We start from the raw sequence: 12,003 nt of genomic DNA, 5'->3' as shown, positions 1-12,003 counted from the left end.
GGTTCTGGTAGTCAAACTATAACTGGAGTTATGATAAAGCTGCCTCTCATTACAGAAGTGTCAGATTAGCTTTAAGACAAATTTACTTTAAATTTTACAGCATTAAAAACAAAACGAAGCGAACACAAGACTCCTCTGAGAAGAAACTAGCCTGCAGGGCTAACAGCCTACAAGAGCCATGGCCTGATCTAGCCTGAGATGAGAAGAACTAGATGGTGCCCTGCGACTACTGCTGACTGTTCTGATCAGGGCCACAATAGATGGACCCTGACAGAGCGGGTGAAAAACACAGAACTGAAATTCTTAAAGAAAGTCTAGACTTAACTGGACCATCTGAAACTCGAGGACTCCCTGCGACTATCACCCTGAGAAGATACTCTTTAAATCTTGAACAGAAAATATCCCAAGGTCACCTTTTAGCAAATAACAGATTAGCACACAAAATAAAGGATACTATCCGTAAGTATGGTGCTCCGTTAAAAATACCATGTATATGAGACCAACAACTACTCTACAGCAAAGATGAGAAGGCGGCAGGGAAACTACAGTCCTGGAAACAGAATGACCAGAACGCAATGAAAGGGAACGTGGACACATTGTGAAAAATGTTAACTATTGTCACTCAACCGTGTAGAAACTGTCAAACGGAAACCAAACCTGCTGTGTAAACGTTCCATGAAAACACAATGAATTATATCTTAAAAAAAGCTCCCAGTTTTGCTACAAGTGTCTTAACACTTGTGTAATTCTTTATATTATAAAATCCCCTCAAAAAGTAAGAGCCACACAGTTCTCCCTCTAGAAATACGTTCTTGCTGACATGCAAGTCTACTAAATTTGGTACACGAGTCAAGGAAAAACATTATGGATTTTCATCTTGCATAGACAGAATTGTTAGAAGTTTACGGAACAACATATCACAGTCGTGAGGCCAGAATTTCACAATGTTGCAGTAACAGCTCTTAATACCACTCTCTCTAACTTTATTCAACTCCAATTAGTTTTTATTTTTCTACTTCTATGGTGAAGGATGTAGTCAGCCCACACCTTATTTTCACCCACTTGAATACTTCCTTCAGGGGTCTTAGACCTTTTTTATGGGTGTAGTTTCTGATTTTCTCATTAAACTGGAAGAAAGGAAGTTCTTATATACCCATAAGTGCTTAGCATAGTGCTCTGCAAACACTAGATTCTCAAAAGATGTGCTCACCTTCTGACTGCACTTCCATCTGAACTTAGGCAGGCATGCCATATTTTTAACGTTGTCTTTAAGTGTAGTAACAATTAAAAACAAAAACTACGTTGTTCCAGTTGACTGGCATCGGTACTTGAATTGGTTGTCTTAACACATTTTTACTCTAATTCCCATTTTTTCTCCAGCTAGAATACAGAGTATAAAGTAGCTCCAAATAATACCATGTATGCATTCCAAAAGTCATACAGGTACCCACTTTGAAAGGAATGACTTTGCTGGTGAAGTTATTCAACACGTTGTTCTGCCAGATACTGAAATCTCCAAGGAATGGTGTTGTGCTCAAGAGTGAATGTGCATCTGAATGGTATCTGCTAAAAACCACCATAATACGTACCCATTCTATTTTCTATTCCATTTCAGATTTAGTTTTAATAAAAGTAATGCAAATCATTTAAAGAAAAAAAACCTTTTAATTTTAAATTCTGGTCTATGCATAAAATTCATTTTTATATCACGGTTAAATTTAGTACAAACTATAAAAATGTTAACACTGAAGTTCTCAACAGAAATCTATTAAGATCCCTTAGAAAAATTATTTATTTAAAGAAACAACAGCAAGTCATTTACTGCTATGAGGTTAATACATAAACAAGAAACATTCACACATTTTACTGAATTTATCAGTAAATAATTTTAGCCATAATACTTACTGTAAAATTAAAAGCTCAAAAGTCACGTGTGGCTCTATAGCAATTACAATTTGCAAGGAGAACACTTAGCCAAATCTTTGACTTAATCAGAACAATCCTGGCGTAAAAAACTATCTGCTGAAACTTGCAAACTTTAAAAGGCCGTCAACTGTGAATGAAGTAGGTGTATTATAACTTAGCATAAGTTAAAGTGGAAGACGGTAAAAACTAAAATGCTTTGAAATTTGAATTGCACAAGAAAAATACTAGGGAAAAATATTCAGAGCCATAGCTATTACTTTAAAAAAATATGAGATTATTCTTCTATTAAAAACATTAAAGGAATAAAAGCCAGACAGTACTGAATTTTTACACAAGCCTCTTTTGTATTTCAAGGTTGTTTATTGAGGAGTGAGCTGAAGGACTACTGCCAGACATGCCAACGACACTTCACATTCAAGGGCTGGAAGCGGAAAAGCTTTCCAAATCGAGTCACTGCATAAGCCTTTTGGGAAAAAGAACCGAAAGTGACATCAAATAGGAGATCTTCATGCTTGTTGTCTTATCTTCAGTTTTGGTTTTTTTCCTTTCAACTTTTGGATCTACTGGTTTGTAGGGCAGAAGGCTTCTTTCCACCCTACCAAAAGACTCACACTCCAATTAACAGAATTCACACTAGGTGTATAGCAATTCGTTTTAACGCAAATCTATGCTGAGTAACTGATCTGAAAGCTGTGTTTTTTCTTAAATCTTATGTCTGATGAGAAAATTAATTTTATTTCCCTTTCACCTTTACACAGGTGGGTTATACCAATAGAAAAATACTCTTCAGTGCTACCGGAGGGCTGGTTTGCAGGGAATTTCCTCAGTGGTATGACAGAAATCCATTTAAACACCATTGGGAACAGTGCTTCTCTCTTCCTGCCGCTGGGGCTCTGCAGAATGGCCTACACACACTATCACTCTCTTTTGCTTAAACACAAAACAAAGAAACCTAAACAAAAGGGTAAACGTTTATTGGGAGTTAGTTTTCTGGTGGGTGATGTCAGGCCCTTCACGCAGAACTGAGGAGCCCCTGTATGGCCCCTTGCTGCTCCGGACTGAGCTGTCCTATGCATTCAGTCCACAGTCCTCCAGAAGTCTGCGGGGGGGAAACAAAACATTTTTATAGGTTTACAGATGGTGAAATGTTAATTTGGAAGTATTTTAATAATCATTATTGGTACGTAACAATGTCAAAATACTTCTCAGGTAGAGTAGATTACCTGTTGTAGTAGAGTCAATTCCGACTCACAGCGACCCTACAGGACAGAGTAGAACTGTCCCCTAGGGTTTCCAAGGAGTGGCTGGTGGATTCAAACTGCTGACCTTTTGGTTAGCAACCAAGCTCTTAACTACTGTGCCACCAGGGCTCCTAGGTAGATTACTTTTTAGTTTGATGAATTATCATGGTAAAAGCAAGAAATCTGCTCATTTCTTTAAAGTTCATTTCATTTACAGTAAGTTTTCTTCATTCATTTCAAACTGAATATACTAGGCTGATGTTACGTTAAAGTAACCTATAAAACCTGTTACCTGTTGCTGTCAAGTCGATTCCGACTCACAGCAACCCTACAGGATGGTGAAGAACCGCCCCACAGGGTTTCCAAGGAGCCGCTGGTGGATTCGAACTGCTGACCTTCTGGTTAGCAGCTGAGCTCTTAACCACTGTGCCACCAGGGCACCTAACTTTAGGAAGTAAAACTCATCGAAACATTTTTGGTAGCTAACAACTCATTATTAAATTCTATCCTCTTCTTCACAAATATGCATAAAACTTCTGCCTGAGTTTGTTCCAATCACCAACGAGAAGGCTCAAAATGTTTCAAACTTAAGAGGAAGGTTTCAGTTCTAATACATTACGAGAGCACACAAAAGATTAAGTATAATGCATTTAAAGCTTAGAGATAAGAGAACACAAAAATAACATTTCCTTAGCTCATTATATTTCTATTTTCTTCTTCTAATACAAAAACAAAAAACACCTTCTGTTTCTTCCCTCTGTCTGACTTAACCGCACCGGCTCACCTGTACCTGGCGAACTACGTTAGCCAGACGCCTGGCACAAGGATCTTCGTGTTTAATGGCCTCATGCATTTCTCCGTCTGCAATTATTTTGAATATTTTGGGCAAATTGGTATTGTTTGGGCCAAGAACGACTGGGTGATTACTGACAAAAGAAAGAGAAGAAAACCTTTATAAATGAAATCTGTAAGCAGGTATCACAGGAGCACTCGTGCGTCAACACACCCTCTCGCGAGACGGAATTCTGTCAGAAGACAGGTCTTTCCCCAAGGTTACAGTTCACGACGTCGAGGGCCTTGTCAGCTCAGGAGAGGAGAAGCAGCTCACTGTACTTACTCGCTGTTCAGTTTCTCCACATGTAAATTAGGGTATATGCTTGGCTTCTCTGTCAGGATTGTTTTAAGGGCCAGACAACAGAATGCCACAGGTGCTTTAAAAATATTGTAACTTATTTGAAACAAAAAAACAAAACCCAAGAATAACAGTGTCTCTGCACGAATTTTAGTGTTACTGCAAAAAAGGTTTACAAAATAAATATGAAGTTCAAAAGAATGTATCGGCATTCTGAGAGTAAGCTGAGAAACAAATAATAAACTCCAGGCAGGTTTAATACAAAGAAACATAACTGTGAATTCAACCAGAATTCCAGTCTTTGTCATGAAGAGACTTTCACAGCAGTCACTTCCAAGGGAGGTGATCAAACAGCATGATCAACTGCTGGTCATTTCAGAGGCCGGGGCAGGCCACGAGTGTGGAGTCTCCAGAAGAGAAGGATAACTTACTGTACTTGAGGGTGCTCTCAGTGGAGGGCCCCAAACACGGTACTTAGGGGAACCTAAACTTAGACATCAAAGAACATGCCCCTTTCGCCTAATTCTACAAACGCCAAGATATGACTGGTTGCCCTTGAATTTATTCATAAACTCAGAATAATAATTAAGAATGACAAAACCCAGGACCTAATATGTAGGGAAACCTGGGTTTACAGAAACAGACACCAAAGAACATGTCTTTGATTGATAGTTTCCACAGCCTTCAGGTTGTTAGAACTCTTAGATTTATACTTATGGACATAAAACGGCATTAATAACGCCAGAGCAGGACCAGACCTTGATCGCCTGTCTGGTGTATTTCCCTTATGCCACTGATTCTTGAATCCAAAGAAAAACACCAGACTTTTAGAGGGTCGAATAGTAGAACTAACAATGTACTGTAATCTCTTCTTGAAATAAATAGGGCAGCTGACAGACACTAGATGGGAACCTTCTTAAAACGTTACTTTCTATAGTGCTTGCGCTAACCTCATCTGCTGAATTTAATTTCACAACGATTCAAAATTAGATCTCATTATGAGACAATCTTAACTGGGATGTGGTTTCTTAATATGATTTATAAAGACAGCATGATTGCAGACCCACACCTCAGAGGGCAGGGCACAGAGACTGCAGGGGAGAAAAAAGCAGCAAAGTATTGTTTCCTTTGAAGGGGAAAGAGGTAAGATCTCTGTGCCCTTTTTTTACCTTTCAATTAGGTCACAGAGATAACCGAAAGTCTGAACAGCTTCCTCTTTATCTTCATGAAGTGGAAGCCAGGATAGCCAGTGTGGCAGGACTTCATCAACATTCACACAGTCAGGTTTGAACTTCATCATCTTCCCTACCGCTGAGATGCAGTTCTCTGTGGCATTGACGTTTTCTTTGGTCCTAGAATCCGCAGCCTGAATAACTCTCACCAGCAGCGGAAGCGCTTCTAAAATACGAATTTGGAAAAAGGTCAGCTGAAATCTCATTTTCATGCAAATGAACATAAATATTATTTCTTTTATCTTTGTTTTAATTACAGATTACAGTGAAAACACATTGAAGTGTAAGGAATGTTCTCCTTCTCTGCTGTATGATCACAGACATAGCAATGAAGGGAAGACTGCCCCTGCATGGTCAGGGAGTCTTGGGGTCAAGAGCACCAGCACCACTAACTTAGAGACCTGTGATGTTAACAGCCCCCAGATTTACACTGGTGACCTGAGGGCATTTAAGCTTTAGAAGCTGCCTATGTTAAACTTAGAATGACCCCATGGTCTTTCAAAAGTCCTATGCTAGGGCTAAGGAACCCTAGTGGCGCAGCAGTAAGCGCTTGGCTGCTAACCGGAAGGTCAGCCGTTCGAAGCTACAGGCCACTCTACAGGAGAAATATGTGGCCGTCTGCTTCTAGAAAGATCTACAGCCTTGGAAACCCTAAGGGGCAGTTCTACTCTGTCCTACAGGGTCACTACGAGTTGGAATCAACTTGACGGCAGCAGGTTTGGGTTTCAGGTTTATGCTAGGGCTGGAGTCCCTGGGTGGTGCAAATGGTTAACATGCTCGGCTGCTAACTGAAAGGTTGGAAGTTTGAGTCTCCCCCAGAGGTGCCTCAGAAGAAAGGTCTGGCAATCTACTTTTGAAAAATCAGCCAATGAAACCCTATGGGGCATAGTTCTACATGGACACCACTGGGTTGCCGTGAATCAGCCAACTCGAAGGCACCTGCTTTATGCTAGGACTGTGGTATACCCTCAAAATTCAAAATCAAACTGTACTTGGGGAGGTGTGTGGGGTGTGAAGGAAACAGGCTTTGAGTCCACTCCGATTTCATTTCCATTTCTATGAGAATAAAGGTGATAAATTCACACATGTAACAGACGAGGGATTTGAGAACGAGGAAGAGCATAAAGCAGAACAGGTCCGTGTTTGGGAGTGTGCCACAGAGAGGGAGAAGAGACGTGTGGGATGACATGCATGGGGCCTAACAAATGCAAGTACCTGTACAGAAAGGACGATAATTATCTCCGCCGTACTGCGCCATGACTCCCAGGCCGTATGCGGCAGCTTGCCTGACTTCTGGGCTGTTGTCACATACATACTGGAGCATGGGCCTTAAGAAATACTCTGCATATTTAAATGAGGCTGGGCTGCAGTGTTCTATGACATCGTCAAAGATGCACAACCCCCACTGTCTGTCTGGCCACGGTCTATGTGGACACTGCAAAAGAGACACTCTTGTGAGCGTCTAATACTGCAGTATACAAAGAATGCAAAGAAGCACGTTTTCAACACAGACTATCAGCTTACACGGCTATTCTTCATACAGGTAATAAAACCCCCCACAACAACCACTTCTTGTGAATAACAACGCTCTTTAAACAAATATATAGATTGAACAAATACAGGTCTGTAAGACCTGTGTGACCTGTTCCAGAACTCCACAATGTGATTTCACCATACACCAGGAAGAACTGATGGTAGCAGCAATGTATGTAGATTTAATTTACAAAAAATATAATGGTAATGCTGTATTTTAAAACACAACTTTAATAAAAGCTGCAAAAATCTTTACTTTATGCATTGAATCAACCGGTTATCACAGACAAGTCAAGTCGTGCGCATCTAAACTGTTTTTTAAATGTACTGTACTAACCGCGATAACATAAAGGGCCCATTTTAACCTACACATATAAGATCTTCATGCTCCAATAAAACAGGTCAACTATCTAAAATAAAGTGATGGAAGAGGCGGCACTCACAATCAGGTTGACAATTAATGGAAGCAGCTGTTCAAACCATGGTAACACCTTTTCCTTGTAGCTACTAAATATTGAGTGTAAGATGTCTGACACTTTGGTCAGAATATAAACATCATTATCATCCTAAAAAAAAAACAAAAAACAAAAAACCACATGTATTAAAAAGCATTCCCACTATTAACAGAAACATTTATAAAAGTCGAGGAAATACAGAAAATAAAATTTATTATGACTTTCTTATGGGAGAATGAGGTGACCTTAACACCTGGGTGTCACGCTTTTACGCGGCTATGGAACCAACAAGGTGTGTGGTAAGTGCCCTTTCTGAAATGTCTTTCCTTGGAATATACTTAAAGTATGTATGTTTGAAGAAAATTTACCCCAAATCCCCAGCTTCTGAAACAAGTGTTTTGACTTACTATTTTTTCTGCCACAATGTTCCTAGTTTTGGGGTGAGATGGTGGGGAGGTGGGGGGTAGCACGTCAGGTAGCAGTTTGGGTACATCAGCATGTGAGCAACCTGAAGGGAACTTGTATGACCTGTGCCTTTCAGCACTGCTCCACTATGATGGCCAGATACCATAGATTCTGTACCCTAAATACACAGTCAAAATACATTTGATGGTATTAAGTAGTTTGTTAAGAGAAATGAGTAACGAGGTGAGAATGACATCAACCACTGCATATGTTTACATCTTTTAAGGAAATGTGCATTACTGGGTGGTACAGAAGAAAGCTGATGTTAGAGAAGGATGTGGGCTTGAGCCCTAGCTTGACAAGGGTGTGACTTTGGGCAATCATTTAACATCTGAGTTTGAGTTTGCTCATCTTTAGAACGGTGAAACCACCATCGAATACAAATGGTTGTTGTGAGGAGTATGTGAAACAAACATAAACTCCAAATGCTTTTGGAAGTGTGAGGTATTGCAATAAAATGCACACAGAGCATCCCAAAGAGAAACGAGCTATTTTCAAATTACTCACTCTGTAAATTAACAAATGAAATACACAGCAGATTCTTTCGCTAACATTACAATTCAGCTGAATTAGAAACCTAAGCCTTTGAAAATCTTTCAGATATAAATGGTCAGGTAAATTAAGTTCTGAAGAGAATAATTTACCTCATCTTGTAGTGACTCTTCAACCTGTTCATCATAGTCTTCATCTTGTCTTTTAACTAAAACACACCCAAATAAATGTTTTTTTTAAATTGTCGCCAAAATGGTTATAAAGGATTACATTCAGAAATAAAGGCATGGAAAACTGACCTTGCCGCAATTCTTGATTTTTAAAATGCTCTTCAAGTTTTGCTTTCAATATTCCTCCTAGTTCTTCAAAGTGTTCATTGTTAAGGCATCCATCTCCCATGACTTCAATACACTAATACAAGGTTGAGAGCGAGAAAACAGCCCGTGAGATTTAAGGGTTTTTAAGAGTCGAAAGTTAAACTCCACTTTTGCTGACGGGACCTTGAGTTTATGTTAATGGTGATGGACTGATGTGGAAGAGAACAGTGAGAATGGCTGTGCAGCTGAAGAATGTAATCCATACCACTCAACTGTACACGGAGAAACGGTCCAGCTGGTGTACGTTTTGTTACGTATATTTTCACAATTAAAAAAAAGGGAAAAAAAGTTAAACTCCATTAAGAAGCACCGGGTGCTGCTTTAGAGGCACTGTGTTTCTGTGAAGGGTTATGAGAAAATGTGGTGATAGCAGCACATGGTGGACGTAATGTCACCAAACTATGTGGAAAAAAGCACGAAATGGCAAATGTCTTATTTTACTACAATAAAAAAAATTAAATAGCACTGAATAAAGTGTAAGTTTGCCCTGGTGGGGCATTTTAGGTGAGAGAATGATACGGGCAAAGGCATGCATTCTTGGAAAAAACAAGAAATTCTGAATTGCAGGAGTTTATGTGAGGACAAACAAAGATGCACGTGGTCTTTAAACCAAGCCGTGGAGCAGGCTTATCTATGGAGCTGTGTGTAACAGGTGTGGCTGAGAGTATCAGGGGAGTGACTTAAGGAGTGAGAGAAAGGAGGCTGAACTGGGAGACTTCTGGGGCAGGCCAAATGACGCTATTTCAGCAGTACAAACAAAAGAAGGTGGTGGGAAACAAATAAAGAGGAATTTAAGAGGGAGCTTAGAACAGTAACTAACAAAGAGATGGATGTGTGCGGGAGACGGTAGCAGGCTTCTGTAGCTGGGTTATTAGGTACATGATGGTGGGAAGTCATGAAGACTGGAATGTGAGAGTGGCTACTCTTAAACAATAAAAATAAGGATAACACCAAATATTAAAATTAAAGAGCGAACATTTTCAGTTAAAAAAAAAACCAAAAAAAAATTTATGCGATAGCACATAAAACCACCATCCAACTTTCCCCCTAATTTATTTAGCAAGACTAATAAATGAACATATAACTGTATACCTGCTCTTTAAGGGAGAAATACGCACCTTCGCAAAAGAGTGCATTATTTCTGAGAGAACATCGGAGTCTGGCTCTGTGCCGATGGCCTTGATGAGCGCGTCACACATAAAATGCCACATCTGCGTGAGGTACTCGGGCCCGCGGACTCTCGCACACTCCAGGAGAAGGGGCATGGATTCTGCGGCTGCCACTCGAACACGTTTTATGGTTAAGGAGACATGGTTGCTCAGGGGCCTCAGGAGACTGCTCTCTCTTTCTGCTTACTTACACGTGACAGTGCTCACCACGCTAACAGCAGTGCCAGCAACTTCTCTTTATCTAACACAGCCATCCCAGAGTCTGTGTTAAACGTAACTTGCATACAAAAACAGAAGTCTCTCTGCCCACAAGACGCACCTCCCTGCCTTTCCTGTCACCTTCCTATCCAAATTTTTAGGTAAACCCAAACACGTGTCTCTGATAAATCCAACCGAAGCTATGACTTTCCTGAGAAAACTACTCAGGGTTTCTTCCTGCCCTAGGCTCCTCATTAAGTCGGTAAACGAGGCCCTGATGACCTCCTCTTAAGCTTCTGTTCAGTCTTCTGACACTGGGGAAAGGCAGCCTTCTGTCAGGACACCAGGACAGGATGCTCTATGAGGGAATACTACAGAGTGGCTTTGGAGTCAGACAGAGCTGGGTTTGGGTCCTGGCCTACCGCTCCCTTGGGCTTCCTTATTTTTCCACCTATAAAACTGTGCGAGAGAGTGGGTGTGTGAAGGTACACACATTTACCTGATACATATTTAACTGCAGCTATCCTTATGGTGGAGTCCCTGGGCGGTGCAAATGGTTAACCTGCTCAGCTGCAAACGGAAAGGTTGGAGGTTCAAGTCCACACTGAGGTGCTTTGGAAAAAAGGCCTGGCTTCTTCCAAAAAATCAGACAATGAAAAGCCTATGGTGCACAGGTCTGCTCTGACACAGATAGGGTCACCACGAGTCGAAGGTGACTGGACAGCAACTGTTTTTTCGGTATGGTGTGAACACTCAACACTAAGGGTTGCGCAGACTTCAGCTAATGCAAACCCTACGAGCCACAATTTTACTAACTCCAGACATGTTTTGTGTTCAATCGTAGGATATCATCATGGAAATAAAATTTCAGTAAAGGGACCATCAGTTTGACAACTTGTTCCGTATACTCCACAAAGCCTTCCTTTAACTCCTTAGCGTAGCAAACCTGAAACAAAAGAAATGGGGGGAAAAATCCCAAGCCAAGAACCATGTTAGTTTTAAGGTATTCATATTTTTAACCAACAGCAAAATGAAAAGAGAATTTTGTCTCCTGACCAGAGCTACTCTGAAAGCTGTATGTAGGGCTGTCAAGCTAGTTTTCTTACTAACAAGTATTTTTAAATGGGACAGGGCCATGAAATCCTTCTAGCCTGTATTGTCTTTCAAAGGCTGAAATTATGCGTTATAGGCCATATTTTTATTTCTTGGGTGTGAGAGAATTTAACAAAAGTTTTAGCACTCTGAAAACAAATACTTCAAGCAAAATATATGAAAGATACCAATTAAGGAAAATAATTTTAGAAGACAAAAAACCGGAAAACTTAATTGTAGTAAGTATATCACTTACTTTGTAAATCTGCAGCCAACAGTCTTATGTTATTTTGTATTTTTTAAAAACCATTTCAATGGTGAAATGGAAAAAACAAGTGCTGTCATTTAAACAACTGTTTCTTTAGTTTCCACCACCACATCAAAAGATTTGATAATTCTGTTTAAAGACATTACATTTATATTTGTTCTCCAATTCAGAAGGAAAAAAGATACCACAAAAATACAAAATGTTCATATATTATAGGCAAGAAGAAATAACACATCTGTTGATACGTAATTTTTCGTCACTTTTATTTAGGTTTATCTAATTGCTAAATTTGTAACATCCCATAATTTCCTAACTCTATGTTTTAAAATATATATTCTCTCTTCATTCTGGCTGTAACACATGCTCGAGGAGAACAAAGGAAACTAACAAAGGAGAACTCAACACATGCACACCCCCCCCCAC

At 39.9% G+C, this 12,003-nt stretch overlaps 1 protein-coding gene across 2 annotated transcripts in view; it reads right to left on the bottom strand.

The window, feature by feature from the left end:
- Nucleotides 1-2,246: 2,246 nt before the first annotated feature.
- Nucleotides 2,247-12,003, bottom strand: part of IPO5 (importin 5) — a 40,969-nt gene continuing 31,212 nt past the window's right edge. Inside the window, exons 17-25 of one of the 2 annotated variants that reach the window (XM_004386018.2) lie at nt 11,070-11,166; nt 9,972-10,144; nt 8,776-8,887; nt 8,629-8,684; nt 7,508-7,630; nt 6,747-6,966; nt 5,469-5,697; nt 3,952-4,093; nt 2,247-3,025 (exon numbers count right to left, since the gene is read on the bottom strand). In XM_004386018.2, coding sequence (XP_004386075.1) covers nt 2,939-3,025; nt 3,952-4,093; nt 5,469-5,697; nt 6,747-6,966; nt 7,508-7,630; nt 8,629-8,684; nt 8,776-8,887; nt 9,972-10,144; nt 11,070-11,166 — 1,239 coding nt within the window. In that variant the 3' untranslated portion in view covers nt 2,247-2,938. The remainder of the gene's footprint in view (nt 3,026-3,951; nt 4,094-5,468; nt 5,698-6,746; nt 6,967-7,507; nt 7,631-8,628; nt 8,685-8,775; nt 8,888-9,971; nt 10,145-11,069; nt 11,167-12,003) is intronic. The other variant, XM_023740314.1, reaches the window with a different exon arrangement.

This window comes from Trichechus manatus, unplaced genomic scaffold (assembly GCF_000243295.1).
Source record: "Trichechus manatus latirostris isolate Lorelei unplaced genomic scaffold, TriManLat1.0 scaffold00153, whole genome shotgun sequence".
Classification (NCBI taxonomy): Eukaryota; Metazoa; Chordata; class Mammalia; order Sirenia; family Trichechidae; genus Trichechus; species Trichechus manatus.
The sequence above is the reverse complement of the archived record's forward strand: the minus strand, read 5'-3'. Positions and strand labels throughout refer to the sequence as shown.